Source organism: Mustela lutreola, chromosome 8 (assembly GCF_030435805.1).
Source record: "Mustela lutreola isolate mMusLut2 chromosome 8, mMusLut2.pri, whole genome shotgun sequence".
Lineage (NCBI taxonomy): Eukaryota > Metazoa > Chordata > Mammalia > Carnivora > Mustelidae > Mustela > Mustela lutreola.
The window spans coordinates 142,797,081-142,815,088 of record NC_081297.1 but is presented as its reverse complement, the minus strand read 5'-3'; the positions used below and the strand labels follow the sequence as shown (position 1 = coordinate 142,815,088).

General features: G+C 58.3%; 1 protein-coding gene across 1 annotated transcript in view; it reads right to left on the bottom strand.

Annotated features, from left to right (window-relative positions):
* The window catches only part of CACNA1I (calcium voltage-gated channel subunit alpha1 I), a 114,391-nt gene that overhangs the window by 15,324 nt on the left and 81,059 nt on the right, over positions 1-18,008 (bottom strand). The window contains exons 11-26 of the mRNA XM_059187032.1: positions 14,421-14,572; positions 13,568-13,753; positions 13,136-13,253; positions 12,592-12,747; positions 12,052-12,145; positions 10,646-10,848; positions 9,539-10,009; positions 9,168-9,268; positions 8,359-8,482; positions 8,041-8,109; positions 7,299-7,483; positions 6,724-6,850; positions 4,893-5,018; positions 2,448-2,537; positions 1,664-1,856; positions 885-1,036 (exon numbers count right to left, since the gene is read on the bottom strand). Coding sequence (XP_059043015.1) covers positions 885-1,036; positions 1,664-1,856; positions 2,448-2,537; positions 4,893-5,018; positions 6,724-6,850; positions 7,299-7,483; positions 8,041-8,109; positions 8,359-8,482; positions 9,168-9,268; positions 9,539-10,009; positions 10,646-10,848; positions 12,052-12,145; positions 12,592-12,747; positions 13,136-13,253; positions 13,568-13,753; positions 14,421-14,572 — 2,547 coding nt within the window. The remainder of the gene's footprint in view (positions 1-884; positions 1,037-1,663; positions 1,857-2,447; positions 2,538-4,892; positions 5,019-6,723; positions 6,851-7,298; positions 7,484-8,040; positions 8,110-8,358; positions 8,483-9,167; positions 9,269-9,538; positions 10,010-10,645; positions 10,849-12,051; positions 12,146-12,591; positions 12,748-13,135; positions 13,254-13,567; positions 13,754-14,420; positions 14,573-18,008) is intronic.

Sequence of the window (18,008 nt, the reverse complement as noted above, 5' to 3'; positions counted from 1 at the left end):
CTGTGCATGGGGGATGATAAGAGTACCTACCTCAAATTAAGCGAGGTAATACAAATTAAGTGAGGTAATAGTCCAGTGCTGGGCACACAAGAAATAGTCAGCATTGTTACCCTACTTCTTCATGTTAATTTGGAAGTTCTACAATTATTGCTCATTCTGTTAATGGTTGCCTTCCTTTTCCCTGCATTTATAATATACCTCTCCTGTCATTTAAAACAAGATAACAAAACCTCACCTGGAGGCTCAGCCTCACCCTTCGTCCCCCTAGCTCCAAAATGTTGAGGCTTTTAGAATGCACTTTTCCCTACATGCTCCTTGCATGCCCGCACCAGTACTGCTGGCAACTAGCTGGGAACTGGTCATTTCCCTCCAGGCCCGTGTTTGTCTCCAATGATCCTGCCACAGGAATGCCCCTCCCCCAGGCTCCATATGCCTGGGGAGTAGTGGAGGCCACATGGTAGGCCTTGAATGCAAATTTGAGTTCCAGTTCTGGCTCTGCTACTTATAGGCTAAGTAATCTGGGTAGCATATGTCCTCTGAGCCTCAGTTTCTTCCTCTACAAAATCTGTAGAAAGGCTCCTCCCCCACCTTTGATTGCTGTGAGCATTAGAGTTAATATCTGTAGCCTCTCTTGCAGAGTCACGCACACACCACTGCCACTGGCACCCATGTTCAAGGCTGGGCCCAAATGTCACCTCCCCACTCACCAAGAGCAAGTGACATTTCCCTTTCTTTCATTTGTCCTACCAGGCCATGAGCTTCCTGAGCCCAGGGCCCCAAATGGGGGTGCTGCTCAGACCCTTCTACCTCATCCTGTCCCTGGGTCCTGCTGAGAACCCAACCCTACCATGTGACCTCAGGCTGGGGCTGGGGCCAGGGCTCACCGTGGGCTGATTATAGTGCTCCAGGGACATGGTAACCACATTGAGGCAGATGATGAAGGTGATGAAGATGTCCAGGTAGTGGCTGGTACACATGGAGTGGATGAGCAGCCGGGTGGGACAATAGGTGGCATAGTAGGGCAGCCGCTGGGCCTCTGCAGGGGGGTGTGGGGGATGGGGGTGGGGGGTGGGGGAATGGCACAAACCACAGAGGGTTGGGGCCCAGGTAGGGAACAGAGCACATGGAGGGAACAGCACAGGGGAGGGAGGAAGCAAGGGGAGAGACGTCAGAACATCCCAGGCCCCAAGAGTAAGAGTTAGGTCTCTTCTGCCCAGTTGATGGTGTGGACACAAAGAAAAGGGGTAGGAGGTGGTGGATGGCAGGACAATGACTGTCCCCATCTCCTCCAAATACGCCCATCATGGCAGGGGCTCTGGATCTGCTGGGGGTAAGGAAGGAGTCCCGCAGCTCATGGCTAGGCGTCCAGGCCTTTGCCCTCAGGAACTGAGCCAGCAGGGGGCCACCAGTGGAGTCAGTGGACAGCAACAGGGGATTGGGTCACCTGGACAGGGAGATTCTGAAGGGGTGGGCAGGGCCAGCAGTCCAGAGTCGACCCTCTGTTCCCTTCCAGCCCCTGAGGCCCAGAAGATGCACGAGGAAAACCAGTTGTTGCACCAGGAAGAGATGGGGCACACGCAGGCAGGGCGCACACAGGATGGGGCGCACACAGGCGGGGCAGCCCAGGCCAGGGAGGCCCCACCCTCCGCAGCCACCCACTCACTCCGGCGCTTCTTCTCCAGGCGCCGCAGCCGCTTCTCCTCGCGCCGCCGAGCCTCCTCGGCCTCCTGGTGCTGCCGGCACTTGTGGAAGTTCTCCACCACGACGCCCACAAACATGTTGAGCACAAAGAAGCTGACGATGAGCAGGAAGGAGATGAAGTAGAGCAGCATCCAGGGGTTGTGGTTGGGCACAGGCTGCGGGAAGCAGCAGACGGGGCTGAGGCAGGCCGACCACTGGGCCCCGCGATAATGAGCCTCCGGAAGCTTCCACAAGCGGACCGGGCCGTAATACCCTCCCTGATTCCCACTGCCCTCAGCTCAACTCCAGCCCTATGCCCTGGCACACACAGGGGCCTCCTGACCTTTCAGCCCTGCCCAGCCCCTCCACCACCTCCTACCACCTACCCCCACTCACGACTCCCCGAACACGGTGCTCTCTCCCCTCGTCCTGCCCCTGCTGTCCCTCTGCCAACTGGCTCACCCTCTCTCCCCTGCCTGCACTTGGTTCTAGAGGCACAAGGCTCTGACCCTCCATGCAGAAGCCAGTCTAGCATCTTCTTCCTGCATAGCAGGGGGTTTGTGAAGCAAATGGCACAGTGACTTATGCTACCTCAGAGCAGCTTAATGGTGGAAGATTCAGGCCAGGACGGTGAGGGGTGGGCCATGGCTGACAGGGGGAGACACCCGGGCTGGGGATCCTGCTGATGCCAGTTTTAGACAACTGGGCCCCAGAGATACCTTGTCCCTCCCTCACTGTCCTCTGCACCGGTCCCAGCCCACCCCCACCTGTTGGTCCACAGCGACAGCGTCCAGTCCATTGTACATGATGTTCACCCAGCCGTCCTTAGAGGCCAGGACAAAGAGGGACATCAGGGCCTGGAAGACACAGGAGGGAGAGGGCCTGGGGTGGTAGGTGTAGACAGCTCTCCGTTTTTCTGCCCTCAGGAGGCAGAGAGACAGAGGCCTTCCCTGAGGATGACAACAAACCGTTCCTGAGAACCTACTAAGTGCCTGCCACAAACCCTACAGACACTCTTGCAGGTGAATGAGCACTAAACCAGGAGTACTGGGCTTGGCTCTGAAAATTAATTTGATAAGATTCATGAGCTCTTGTCCCCTCGCCCACAGAATGGAGCTAAAGCTTAAGTGCCTGCCAGCTGGGTCTGCTGAGACTTTAAACTGGAAAGTTCCTGACAAGCATGAGAGGCTCTGCCACCATCACACAAGCTTGCCTTTAGTACCTGAAAGCAGGAGCTTATGAGAGAAGTCAGGAGCCCTGGGCTCTGCCCAAACTCTGCCACTCACTGGCTATGTGACTCCGGGCAATTTCCTCAACTTCTCTGGGCCCCAGCTTCCTTGTCTGTGAATGGCAATAATTGCCTTCACTAGTGTGAGACTTTTTAAATGGAAGGAATGCCCAGGAGACACGAGCCAAGGCTCCTACACAGCGGGCGGGCCAAACACACACATGTCTCCTCAACAGGTCGACGGGCTGGTCCTGCAGCACTAGCACAGTGCCCTGCACACAGTAGGTACTCAATAAAGGTTTTCAGAAGTGGACAGCAGCAGCAGTGCCGTCCTTGCAGAGCCCCAATCCCCAGTGGCTGACCAGAGGTCACACACCCACTCCAGAAGCTCCCCGGTTCAAGCTCACACTGGCTCCTTTGTTGTGGCCCAGGGACCCTGGGCAAGGAAATGGTGTTCTGGGATGGGTCTCCTGCCCTGCAGGTGCAGACCCCTTCTTCCCAACTCCCAGGGCACAGACTCCACCTCCTCCCCTCCAGCTGAGAATGGTGCTGAGGGCTGCCTGGAAAGGGCTCAGACCCAGCAGGACGACAGAGCAAGAGACACAGAGGGAGTCCTCGTGGCCAGGCAAGGGCACGAAGCCCTCACATGCCAAGAGGCAAATGTTCCTGGGGGGCCCTGGGGTCACAGAGGCATGAAGTGCAGAGCCTGGGCCCCGGGAAACACACAGCTGTTGTCACTTCCCCTTTTACCCGGGAAGGCACCGAAGCACAGACACTAGAACCTTCCTGAGTGGCCTGGCAAGCAGCCAAAGGCTCTGGGCCGCGCTCTAACTCCCCCATATGGGCACTGAGAACACCTTACTTCGAGAACACCTTACTGGGGTATTAGCCTGGCATCAAGAGGCCCAGCTGGGGATGCTTCCTGGGAATGGGGCCCTGGGCCTGGCGCTGAGCTCAGGGAGTCGGGAACAAGTTCATAGAAGGCCTCCGCAGGCTTTCCCTCAGCTTCCAGGAACAGTTGTTTTTTTTTTTTTTTCAAACCTCTTGTTTTATCAACCACTGAGTCATTAACAACTTGAAAGGCACTGCTTCTAGAAAATCTGGAGGGGCTGGGGGAGCTCCTGTGTCCCAGTTCCTGACTCCCTTTCCCTGCCCACTGGATGCTGCCCTAGGGCCCATGGCTCTGCTCCCGGGGGCATGGCAAGTGGGGTCCCTGGTCACGTGAGGGACAGCTTCAGTGGCATCCAGCCAGAGTGTCCTTGGCAGAGGAGCGGGGCACAGGCCCAGGGTCCCACAGACCCAGACCTCGTTCCCTCCTCGTGGGACCTGGGGAAGGCACTCCCCATCTGATCACCCGTAACTGCCCTCAAGCTCTTCTCGTCTGGGGCATGACCAGATGGGCCACGCCCGGCAGGCCCCCAGGACAGGGGACCACAGGCAAGGCAGAAACTGGGCAGGGGGCCTGGCTGCCCACTGAGGTGGAGAGCAGAGTAGATGGGTGCTGGGAGAGGAAACCCACTCTGGACCAGGGGCTTGCTACTTTCTGTTACCATTGCCTGCCTGCTAGGCCGTCACATTCCCAATTTACAGATGAGAAAACAGAGGCTCAGAGCGCCCACAGTAACTGGCACAGAGCCGGGATTCACACCCAGGTCTGGCTGTCTCTAAAACTCCTGTCCAGGTGCCCGGGGTAGAGAGTTGGAGGCCAGGAACCAGTGTTCACTGAAGCCCCTCCAAGCACCTTGCACTCCCAAGACGCGCAGCACTTGGGATCTCTAAGCCTCGCACTGCCTGTGACGTGAGCTCCCCCTACCCATTTTGCAGGAGGGAAAAACCGAGCCCTAGAAAGAAGTCACAGGGTCAGTCCCTGCAGAGCTGGACCAGAGCCTGGAAATGTTGGCACCAAATGTTGGCACCAAAGAGCTCGTACCCCCATCCACTGGGGAGCAGGGGGTCAGGACAGGGGTACACGGGCAGGGCTCACCTGGCCCAGGTTGTCGAAGTTGTACTTGTGGTGGACCCAGCGGTAATTGGCGGCCACGCAGTCAGAGCGGTTGGTGATGTTGCGGGTGTCCACGCCCAGACAGTGGTAGAACTTGCCCTTGAAGAGCTGGGGGGTGGAGGGGAGTAAGGACCACAGGGTTAGCGGACCAGTCTACCCAGGCTGGGGGTGGGGGGGATGCAAATCAGGAAAGGGACCTGCCCCAGGGGGGCACTTCCTCTGTGCACAACCTGGACAAAGCACTCAGCACAGCATCTCACCAAGTCCCCCAACATGGGGTTCAGCCCATCTCACCGATGAGGAGGCTGAGGTGCAGTGGTGTTAGGTAATTTTCCCAAAGTCATATGAGGTTTAGGAAGGGACAGAGTCAGGGCGCCTGGGTGGCTCAATTGGTTAAGTGTCTGCCTTCAGCTCAGGTCATGATCCTGGGGTCTTGGGATCAAGCCCCGCATCGGGCTCCTTGCTTGGCAGGAAGCCTGCTTCTCCCTCTCCCACTTCCCCGGCTTGTGTTCCCTCTCTCACTGTCTCTCTCTCTCTCTCTCTCTCTCTCTCTGTCAAATAAATAAAATCTTAAAAAAAAAAAAATGAAGAAGCAGATCCAATGTCTGTCTGATTTCTGGGCTCTTCCACAGACCTCAGTCCTAAGACTATAAAATCTTAAAAAAAAAAAATGAAGAAGCAGATCCTATGGGCAGGGACTCCACAGGAGAAAGTTGCCTGCATATCCCCAAGGGGAAGAGAGAGGTAAAGGGACCCTCTCTAGGGACCCAAGCACCCTGCCTGGAAGGGGCAGGTCCACTGTCCACATGGAGGTCGCATCAAGCCCTTCCTCTCTGCAGCTCCAGCCCCAAACCCGGGACCAGGTGAGGAGCTTGGAGGTCTCAGCTCAGAACTCAGACAAGAAAGGGGAAGTCCCCAGCTGCAGCTCAGACCCCAGAGGGCTCAGGTCATTCTAGCCATCACCCTGCCGCACACTTTTATGATGTGCCTCATTCCTTCTCCCTGTCCAGCCCTAAGGTCCCATCCTCTTCCTGGGCTCCAAACCAAACTTCGAGTTAGCTCAAGTCCCTCCTGTGTCAGAGCCTCTCCATGGTCTCTACCTCCACAGAAACTGGCCCCACCTTCTTTTATTTTCTTTTAAGATTTTATTTATTTATTAGAAAGATAGAGAAAGAGAGCACAAGCAGGCAGAGCAGCAGGCAGAGGGAGAGGGAGAAGCAGGCTCTCTGCTGAGCAGGGAGCCCAATGTGGGGCTCGATCCCAGGACCCTGGGATCATGACCTGAGCAAAAGGCAGTCGCTTAACTGACTGAGCCACCGATGCACCCCAACTGGCCCCAACTTCTTAGCTGCCATTCCAAGTTTCTCCCACCTTGGCCCAGCCCACCGACTGGCTCCTGGCTCTGTGCCAGCCCTAGCTCCTGAGCTCACCTCCACACACATGCCTACCCTCTCCTGAAATACCTTCCACCAGCTATGACCCGTGGAATCACTTCCCTTTCAAGGCCCAGTGCCCAGGCCACTTCCTCCAGGATGCTTTTCCTCTTGCCTCCAGCCCAGCCCTCTGTTTCTGTGTAGCTTGGACTTCTGTGATCCCATTTACCCAGACTTCTTTGCGCTCAGACACTTAGGTCTGTGTCCGTCCCTCTCCCTGGACTGGGAGTTTGCAGCTGGCAGGGACATGGGTGCTCTGGCAGGGCCACCTGAGCCCCCAGGTTGGTCAACACAGGTCGGGAGAGTTGAACAGGAATGCGGAGCCCCTTCCCCGACCCCAAAGCTCACCGCAGTGCCTCCCCAGCCTGAGCACCCCTCACCTGCACACCCAGGATGCCGAAAATGATGAAGAAGGCACAGCAGATGAGGACGATGTTGCCAATGGGCTTGAGGGAAGAGATAAGCGTCTCTACTACCAGCTTCAGACCAGGCGCTCGGCTGATGACCCTGGAGGCAGACAGGGGCCGGGGGCACCATAAGCCCACAGCCATGTCTGCGGAAAGCACCCACTTTTTCCCAGAGTCACCAGGGGAGAGAACCCCAAACCCCAGATCTATATGCACAGCAGTGTGCTATGCCCTAAGCCCGTCCCCTTGGGGTCCACACCACACCATCATCTGGAAACTGAAGGCCAGAGATGGCAGCGAGCCACCCAGGGACAGACAGAAAGTGGGTAGCAGTCCTGGCTGCCACCTTCAGCCCCGCCTTTCCAGCACCCTCCTCCCGCCAGGGTCTCCAGGCTCTTCCCCCAGAAGCAGCATCAACAGCCTGGTCCCTGTCTGCACTAATCTGGCTATCAGAGGGCTGAGTGGGTAAGGAGGGCCAGAGGGAGGGGTCCACTTAGACCCCAGGAGCTCACTAGGGATTCCCCCATCCGCAGAGGAGGAGTCCTCACCGCAGGGGGCGTAGGGTGCGCAGCAGCCGCAGAACCCGAAGGACCCCTAGGATCTTGGCTCCCCCCGCTGAGGCCACGGAAACCACAATGTCAATGATGGACACGAAGACGAGAAAGCCGTCCAGCACGTTCCAGCTACTGCGCAGGTACGCCTGCTCACCAAAGTACAGGCCCAGGGAGACCACCTGGGGGCGGGGCAATGGGCGGAGTCAGCCGGATGGCGACTGGGGACCAGGGCAGGGTGCGGCCAGCCTCTGGGAGGGGGCGGGACGAGGTCAGGTGGGACATGTGGGGACCAGTCCCGCAGAGGGCAGGGTGGATGGTCTGACAGGGGACACGTGCCCCACCGCCCCCTGAAACAGACCCAGAGGGCCACCCCGTTCCCTATTCCCCACACATCTGGCTAACCCAACTCAAAGCCCAGCGCTCTGGGAAGTAGCTGGGAGGGAACCCTTCCCCCCTGCCCCACGCCTGCAGCAAGTACGTATTACACCTTCAACATTTCCCTACATTAGCTTTTCACGTGGCATGTGAGCTCCTGGAGAGCTAAGGACGAGGCTGACCCCCTCTGAGTCCCTGGAGCCCAACCTAGGGGCTGGCACCTAGCAGGGACAGGCCTCCAGGGCCTTGCGTGGAATGTGGCTGAGAGGCAGGTGAGTGAGAAGCTTTCGGAGAGGCTGGCCCAGAGCCAGGGGTCCCCAGCCGGCGGTGGGAGAGGGTCCCAGGTGAAGCCCGGAGCTACCTTCAGTGTCATCTCGCCTACAAAGATGGCCGTGAAGATATAGTTCGACACAGTGAGGAAGATACGTTCCTGAAAGAAGAGAGCTCTCGTGGGCCCAGGGGCTCCCAGAACCGCCCGCCACCTGGTCAGCCTCTTCCCTTCAGCCAAGGGCCACAGTCTTAGGCGAGCTCCTACCACATGTCCCTCCACGGGGCTTGGTGTTGGGCCTGGCTGAGCTCTCCTAGCCCCCTGAGCCCGGCACAATGTCCCAGGGCAGGCCCTGGTGGCCTGCCCCTCTCCCTTGTAACCTTGCCCTGCCCGAAGGCTGTAGCCACTCACGGTGCTGCCAGCCTCGATCTGGGGCCTCTCCAGGGCGATGGTGATGCAGTTGAGAAAGATGAAAGCCAGCACGACATAGTCGAAGAGCTTGTGGGCGATGATGGTCTGACACAGGACCCGGAACCTGGGTAGGGTGGGCAGGGCATCACGTGAGAGTCAGTTTGCCCCACGCCCCAGCCAGGAAAAAAGGCAGCGGGCCCAGGCACACACGAGGACTAGGACAGCCTAGAGAAGCGGACGTCTCTCTTCTCTGGTCTTCGTGTATGCTCAGGGTGCCCACCTGAAGCTGCCTCCCTCGAGCACACCGGCACCACAGGACAAAGGACATCCCCCTTGCCCTGGCACTCGGGCCCTCCAAACACGGGTGCAAATCTCTGAGCCCAAACTCCCAGCCACTTGGACACACGTAGCCTGATACCCTCCCCTTCTGCCCCCAGGTGTTCCCTCGGGCTGCTCCCTTTCCCTGGACCAGTCTTCACGTCTTCACAACCCCTGCTTCACCTACTGGAATACTAGCAGCCTCCAACACCCAGCACATGGGCCTCCTCCTCCAGGAGGCCTACGGATGCCCTTGCCTGGGGAGCACCCCAGGTGACTTGAGGATTTGTCCAACCTGGTGCCAGCACAGGAGTGGCCTAGACTAGGGACCTAGGACACCTGGATCCTCCCCCTTCCCTGCAGACCCAGCATCGCCGGACCACAACGTGGAAGACCCTTCACCACTAACTTCGCCTGGCCTGGCAGAAATCTCTCCCTCCCAGACACGCCAACCCCTACTCTAACCTCACAGCAAGCCTGGCCTTGCGCACCTGTTCTCGGGAGAGAAGAGGTAGACAGACCAGTCCTCGCGGACCTCGCACCAGTTCGGCTTATAGACGTCTATCATCTTGCGGACGCGGAAACACAGGGTCTGGTAAGGCGAGGACGGAGCGCAGACGGGTCAGCCAGCGCTGCGCAGAGCTGCCCATCGCCGCCCAGCCCAGCCATAAACTAGACTGGGACCCCTCGATGACCTGCGAACTATCCCAGACCAGGCAAGGGGGGCTTCTCTACCAGCCCCAGGCGGGCAGCGGGGAGCATTGCTGGCCCGCCCACTGCGCGCTCTCCTACAGTCCCCCGCTAGCCCCGCCCCAGCCCCGCCCCCCGGCTCCGGCCCCGCCCCTGCCCCGCCCCCACTCACATAGTCGATCTCCTCCTCGTCCTCCCCGCGATCCCGGCGGTCGTCCATCTTGGTAAAGACGTCCTTGGCGATGCTGGGCATCCTGCCATTGCAGTCTTCGTGCCCGGGAGCCGGGCCCACCGCCCGCCAGGCCGCCCGGGGGTGGGCCCCCATGGTAGGCACCAGCTCGGCCAGGTCCATCGAGTCTCTGGTGTCGAGGGACAGCGTCCGGCGGTGGTGGCGGTGCCGGTGCGCCGGGTGGGGGCCGTGGTGCGCGTGGTGGGCATGCGGGGCATGCGGCGGAGCGGCGCGCGGTGGCCCCTCGTCCCTGGCACCCTCGCAGGACCGGGGGCCGCCACCGCGCTCGGCCGAAAGCAGCGACTCGTGTTCGGCCGACAGCGGCTTGTGCTTGAGGCTGTTCCAGCTGGAGCGGCGGCTGGCCCAGGCCCCGCTGCGGCCCCACGGCCCGTAGTAGGAGCTCCGGGAGCTGGACTGGAAGGAAGACACCACCCACACAAGCCACTGCGGTGACTGAGGGCAGCCCGCACACCCACTGAGGCCCTAAGAGGGCTACCAGCCTGGTTAGCGCGTGACAGAACAGGCTAGGCCCCAGGGGTCCTCTCCTGCCTGGCTCTCACTCTTGGACATGTGGGCACCTCTACGATGTGGCTACATCTCCTCCTGCCCCCTCATTTCCCCCCAGGAAGCTACAGCACCTCAGGGTGGTCTTCTAATTGCACAGGTAAGGAAAAAGGTTCAGAGAGGGCTGTAACTTGCTCGTGGTCACAGAGCTTGAAAATGGCAGAGGTCAGATTTGAATTCTGATGTGTCTGACCCCAAAGCCCAGCTCTTTACCCTACACATTGCAGCCAAGATGAAAATTCTCCTAAGGGACCTACTGGCACTACTCATTCATTCATTCATTCATCCTTTGTTGCCAAATCCTACTCTGGCACTGGGCACCCAGGAATGCAACAGACATGGTCCCTGCCTGGTTCTAGCTGGAGAGTCTGGTCCCCTAAACCTGGGTACCAGCCTGAGGCTGGACGGACGGGCACTTCTCCCCAGGGTCCCTCACCACATGCCCCAGCAGGGAGCACCCATCCAGAGCACCCCACAAGGACTCACCAGGGAGCGCTGGTCATAGCTCATTCTGCCCAGTGACATGACACTGCTCTTGCGGGAGCCCAGGGCCACCAGGACAGGGTCTGGCTGCAGCGAGAGGCGGGGGGCAGGTGCTGCAGCTCCAGCGGGGCCCAGATGTCCACCCAGCGGGAGACTGGGGTCCAAGTGCCCATTGGGGGTCATGGGGATCGGGCAGAGCTTGGGATCTGGAGGGATGAGATGGAGACAGAGGGGGGACAAAGAAAGAACAAGAGCAAACAGTCTTCCTGGGGACACCTCCACCTTCTGCGTGGACCATAAGTCATGTGCCTCTCTTCCACCCTTCCTGGAGAGCGGTCAGCTTACTTTTTTTTCTTTAACTAAGTATAGTTAACATACAGTGTTTCTTAGTTTGAGGTGTGTAATACAAGTGACTCAACAATTCTATACATGCTCCTCAGAGCTTGTCATGTCAGCTTTTTTTTTTTTAAGATTTTATTTATTTATTTGACAGACAGAGATCACAAGTAGGCAGAGAGGCAGGCAGAGAGAGAGCAGGAAGCAGGCTCCCTCGTGGGCAGAGGGCCCGATGAGGGGCTCGATCCCGGGACCCTAGGATCATGAGCTGAGCTGAAGGCAGAGGGTTTAACCCACTGAACCACCGGGCACCCCTAGCTTGCTTTTTTTTTTTTTTTTTTTTTTTTAAGGAATGGACTCTAAGTCCTGTTTTCTATTAAGTTGTATTTTCTTTTTTCAAGATTTTATTTATTTATTTGACAGAGAAAGACATAGCAAGAGAGGGAACAGAAGGGGGAGTGGGAGAGGGAGAAGCAGGCCTCCTGCTGAGCAGAGAGCCCGATGGGGGACTCAACCTCAGGACCCTGGGATCATGACCTGAGCTGAAGGCAGACACAACCATTGAGCCACCCAGGTGCCCCATGTCAGCTTTCTTTCTGGATGAGCGGATCGTTTGTCTCCTGTGTTCAGCACCAGCCCCAAGCTTCACCCAGCCTGGGAACCTCACTCCTGGGCCCACTTCAGGAAGCAAGGCAAAGACGGTCCAGCCCAATTACCACAGAGGACACTGGCTCAGGGTGGGGGAGGCTTCCTTCCAAGCTGCCCAGTGGTACCAACAGGACCAGAAAGCAGGTGTTCTGAGGTCTGTCCGAGTCTCTTCCTAAGAGGCATGCTGTGGATGGGTTTGGGTGAACTGTAGCTCCCTCCGTGGCTAGAATTCAGGAGGGCTGTGAATGTCACTGACCTCTTTTGGGGCCTTTGTGTGTTTCTTTCCATTGTGCATGTGAATAAACCACAGAGAATTAGAGTCCAGGAGCCTGGGCTTGAGGGGAAACCCGATGCTGTGCCCTTCACCCATCTGTATCACTGGGGAAGGGTCCTGGTCCCCTAGGTGCCAGTGGAGACCTGCTTACCTGTGCCGCCGTCCAGGCCTTCCTGAAGCTTGTCAAACTCCTCCATGTTGGATGAGCTCTGGTCCTCGTCCGAGTAGGAGCGATTGGCGTCACCCTGGGAGACCATCCCTCTTGTTGGAATGCAAGCTGGCTCAGCCCGTCCCTCCCTCCTGAAATTTTCACCCCCATTTTACAGATGGGGAAACTGAGGCCCAGAAAAGGAAAGCAAGAAGCTCACGAGGCCATAAACGCACATCTGCCTGACTGCAGGTATCCCCTGAGCCTCAGAGAAGGGAGGAGGCAGGATCCAGACCTTAGGGGCTTTCGAATTTCAGAAATGGAGAGACCTAGTCCTATACCCCTAGGGAAAAGGCAGGGATCTGGGAGGCAGCCTCCATTTGCATGTTCCTGCGATAGGAAGCTCACCACCTAATTGGCAACCCCCTCCTTGGGACCTTGTTACCTGCTGGATGTTTGAGTTGCAGCCCTCCCCCATCCAGACCCCCCCACACACCCAGTGCGGGCCCCAGGGGGTGCTGCCTCTGCCAGGGCTGCAGTCACCTCTGCCTGGAAGCCCTCCACCAGGATGGCCACCAGGAGGTTGAAGAGCACATAGTTGCCAAAGGTCATGAGGGCGACAAAGTAGAGGGAAGCCCAGGGGGAGGTGGAGGCCATGCCATTGTAGAGGACAACGTTCCAGTCCTCCTGGGTGAGGATCTGTGGGGGAAGTGGGAAGACACCTCAGTCCAGGGGCACCCCCAAACCCCAGCCCAGCCCAGGGGAGCAGATGGAATCCAGCAGGTGGCAGGCTGCATGGGTGAAGAAACCATCTCTGGGGAGAATCCCAAGGTGTCCAAATCTTGGGCAGGAGTGGAGGGGCAGGGACAGACCCTAGGTGGTCACTCCAGCTCCCAGAGCCCGTGCAGTACCCCCCGACCTGGTACCCGGACCTGTCTGCTGGAGGCCAGAACTGAGGGGCCTCCCTGGTGGGTCACCCTTCTTCTCTGGATTCTCCGAGGGGCCACCTCTGAAAAAACCACCGAAGCAGCGGTCCTGGGAGAAACCCCTTCCTTCAACACACACAGGAAGACATGCGGTCGCTCACCTGGAACACCGTGACGATGGCCCAGAGCAGGGAGTCAAAGTTCTTCCTGTCGGGGACGGTGTCTCCCGTGTCTGTGCGGAGGCTGAATTTGCAGCCAAAAATGTGCATCCCGAGGATACTGGGAGAGGAGCGGAGGTGGCTCAAGGGATCCACCCACCTTGTTTAATTCTCAGAACCCCCAGGATAAGATGGTGGGGGCGGGGAGGGCAGCACTGGCTCCATTTTACAGAGGCGAACACTGAGCCTCAGAGGGCAAGGACTCTCCCCGAGCCATCAGAGATGAAGTGATGGGGTCAGGATTCACACCCAGGTCCAGGGTGCTGCCCAGAGAAGCTCGGCCAGCCGTGCTCCCGCAGCCTCCTGCGGGTGGGCGGGGCTCACCTGAAAGTGCTCCCCCAGCCTCCTGCACCTGCGCAAGTGGGCGGGGCTTACCTGAAGATGAAGATGAAAAGCATGAGCAGCATGCAGAAGGTGGCCACGTTGTCCATGGTCTTCATGAGTACCACCAGCTGGCGCCGCAGCGCCGGCATGAAGCGCACCAGCTTCAACACCCGCAGCAGCCGGAAGGTTCGCAGCACTGACAGCCCGCCATCCGCCTGCCCCACGATCTCCCAGATGCTGGGAGGGGGTGAGTGGGGTGGGGGGGGGGGTGAGGGAGAGAGGCAGGAGGGTTCAGCAGAGGGCGAGTGGGGGTGGGGAGGAAGGCAGAGGGAGGACGGAGAGACGGAGAGCTTCCATTCATTCATCCGTCCATCCCACAAATAACACGTTTCACGGGTCACTGCTGCTGCGGGGTATACGCTAAGTCAGGGGTTCTCGACTTGGAGTCCGTGGACACCCGCCATGAGAAGTCTGGGGCTAGAAGTCAGGAGGTCTACCCACCGACCTCTTTTTGAGATTTAACATTCTTTTGGTTATGAATGTAAACAAGCCACAGAGAACCAGCTGTCCCTTTGATTTTCTGGCTGGTCAAAATCACAGATAATTTTCTATCTCATAACCATTAATGTACATATCTCCAAATATTACTGACTCTCATCCTTTCTTGGGAACAACGGTAGTCACGAGATCCACCGCTAGATCTTACTATTTCATGCATTAATCTAGAAGCGCGTAGATTACTGAATGACAGATGTTTAAATATTTGATAACTGTGTTTGGGTGTAATTGATTTCCTTTGTGTTCTTACGCGCTTTGTTTCCCAGCCGGGGGTGGGTGCCTTAGATCCCCCTCCTCCCCACTCTGGGCCTGTGGGCCTGCAACCTGCGGGGAGCGGGGGCGGCACCTGATGATCACAATGATGCTGTCAAAAATGTTGTAAGGGTTGCGCAGGTAGTCGAAGAGCCCGAAGGCTGCCAGCTTCAGGAGCATCTCCAGGGCAAACATGCTGGTAAAGACCACATTGCAGATCTCCAGGATGTTGGTCAGCTCCTCGGGCTGTGGAGGCGTTGAGACAGAGGACAGGGACCCCGTGAGGCCAGAGCACAGCCACGGATCCTCTCTGGATGCCCGGCAGCTCCAGGACCCCCAGGGAAGCAGGGCAGAATCCTCGCTGGAGCACATGGCCTTGAGAATCTTACAGGGGGGCTGGTCCTCTGCTGCCACCCTGAGAGCCCACCAAGAGGGTGGGACACCGCCGGGCTGACCTTCCACACATTCAGAAATGACGCTGGTACCGTGTGCACTGAGGGAGCTATCGTGACACCCATTTTACAGATCAGGAAACAGGACCAGAAGCTGACTCAAGGTCACATGGCTTGATGCAGAGCAAGGCAAGACGACAGGCCAGTCATTGCTAGAGAGTCCCTGTCTTCCCATGACCCCACTTAGGAAGCACTTACCATGTGCAGGACCTGTCCTTTGAACTTTACAGGCCTCATGTCACTTAATCCCACACAAGAGCCCATTTCTCAGAGGAGGAAGCAGGTTCAGAGAAGGCCAAGCCCCTGCCTTGGACTATGGAGCAGGTAAGGAGGGGAACCAAGATGCGAACTCGGGCAGCCTGGCTCCAAGGCTCCCACCCTTCACCCCTGCCTGCGCAGACCTCCCTCCCGAGCCCTCCCCATGCTTCCCTTCCCCGGAAATGCTCAGGATTGTGGGTGGCTGGAGAGCACTGTGGCCCCTGCAAAGAAGAGACAGAGACTGGGCACCTACTGGGTCCCACGACGTTTCTTTCCTGTACTTCATGCACTTCTCAGTGGAAAACACTAGAACCCGGGGAGGTCAGGGGTTAGAGTCACTAGCAACCCCTGGTCCGACAGCCACCCTCTGAGCCCAGACGTGATCACCTCCTGGTTTTTAGCAGCAGGTGACACCCGACAAATGGAACAGTGCGAGCAACACTGGTGTATAAAACAGGCCACCTTCTGGGCCATGACTAGGAGGCAGGGTCTCAGGGGCTTCCGCCACCCCTCCCCACCTCAGTTTCTTCATCCATAAAGCAACGGCATGAAATAAGATGACATTTCACTCTGGCCCTCTCCACTAAGTGCCACACAGGGCTCCGGCCCCTCTTCCACGAGCCCTCTAGCACCATGAAGAGTCTGGTTTCTTCTCACCACCAAGCCACGATGCTCCCGCCTGAACCACAAAGAAGAGAAGGGCCACCACATAGGCCTGACCACGTGCCCACACTGAGCCCGACACCCAACACAATTACTATCGCCTCCGACAACGTGCAAGGCCGCTGCTTGCATCTCCGTTTTACAGAGAAGGACATGGACGCTCCAAGGAGTGCACTGACTTGCTCTGAGCCCCCCAGCCAAGGCGCACCAGAGCCACGGAATCACACCCCAAACTGTTCTCCCCGGACACACACACAGAGCCCCCCAGAACCCATCCAGCTGCGCCTTCACACGCCCCCATGGTTCACACCCTCCACAGGTCCGCTGAGCGGTCACTAACGGGCCGGGCGCATGCGCTCTCCGGGATGGCTAGGGGTGAATGCATCGGGACATTGTCCCTGTCCCCAGGAAGCAAAGCCCAACACCCAAGCTGACAAACTGAGAAAAGCTGAGGGTGCCTTGAGGCAGTGGCGATCCTGCAGTCAGGGGCAGCTTCCTGGAGGAAGGGACCCCAAAGCTGAGGGGGAGGGGGCCCAGTGACAGGGAGGAGAAGAGACAGGCTCCAGGCCGAGAGAACAGCCAGAGCGAGAGTGGGAGGTGAGAGAGAGCACCATCCACTGGCAACCCCATCCCCCAGCCCAGTCCCTCCACCGGGGACAGGGTGACAGGGTGCTTCTCTAGCCTGACTCTGATTCCATTTGGGTTAAAAGGAGAAGGGGCGGGGGGAACGCACCCAACCGCCCCCTGGCAACCAGTGCTTGGGAAAACTAATAAAACTGCCAAGTCCTCTCAAGCCCAAAGAAAAGGCAAAGGCTCACTTCCAACTGTAATTACATTTGACTCACAAAACGGCCCCAAAAGAGGAGTGGGGCCCAGAGAGGGGCCCCGGGTGGGGAGGGGCTGGGCCCAGATGCTGCTCGGAGACACCAATTTCCCAGCCTGCCAGAACGACGGTGGCCGCAGAGATGGAAAACGAGGCCGCTGACAGTCCGACAGTCCATAATGAGGGTCAGCCCGCTCTGGGCCCCACAATGCCCCCCACACACACTCCCGCCCCATAGCTGACACGGGACCGATGCTCTCGGGGAAAGGTCACCTGCTCGCCCCCCGCCCCCCCAACCGCAGCAGCTGTTTCTCTAGTCCAGCGCACACCTGTTAATCTTTCTCTAATGGACCATCCATCACTCCCGCAAGCATTTTTCTGGGAGAGAGACAGGGAGCGAAGACAGATGGATGAACACAGACTCTTCGGTATGGTGAGATGCGCGGGGAGGGTGTGTGGACGGGGACGGGGGCAACTGTGAGGGAGATGGACAGACAGACAAACGGGACACAGGGAGTGAGAGGCCAAGGTGGGGTGTGGAGACAGGAAGAAAAACCCATGGGAAGACATAACGAAGGCCCAAGATCAGGACCTTGCGGGAGTGGGTGAGGGGGCCAGAAACATGAGCCACAGCAGGCAGACAGACCGCGGGGCAGGGGCGGCAGAGACCCACCCAGTGGAAGAGGGAGGCAGGAAAGGGCGGAAAACCGTGTTAGGCAGGAGGCAGGAGGGTGGAGGGCAGGGTAGGAGGAGCTGCAAACTGGAGGCCCCAAGTGGCGGGAGAGGGACAGGGTCTCACTCCTCCTGGCCCAACGCCATGGAGGCAAGAGGCCACCCAGCCTCTGGCCGTTCCTGCAGGGGTAAATAAGGTCCTGCTGGGCAGGGGCCCCTCCGATGTCTGCCGGCAGCCGTGGAGCCCGGTGCCGCCCCATGGTAATGATGGCGGCTGGTATTAAGGGTCTCCCCTCCCCCCAGCTGGCGCCGAGCACTTCCCTCAAATTATCTCATCTAGATCTCAAACATTACCCCACAGTATCCCCATCTCATAGACGGGAACACTGAGGCTCAGAGGGAAGTGACGACTCAGGGCCAGGGCCAGGAAGTGGTGGAATCAGATCTTAACCTGAATCAGAGGAATTCTCCCTCTGGCCTGTCCCCTCCCATGGCCCTGACAGCTTCAACTGCCCCACTTTTCTGACTTGAGGCTCCAGCTCAGTATACAGACATGTCACTGCCCTCCTCACAAGCCTTCTGGGGCTCCCCACTGCCTTGAGGACAAACCCTGCCTGAAGACACTTGATGAATGGACAGAACCCGCAGCCTCCTGGGCTGTCTCCTGCCCTTCATGCACATCCTCCTTGAGGGCTCAGGGCCCTTTGGGGAAATGCCTGTGCTCCTGGTCCCTGTACCTGTCCCTCCTCTGTCTCACTGATGAACTCCTCATCAACCTTCAGGATCCATCTCCAGGGCCACTGCCTCTGGGAAG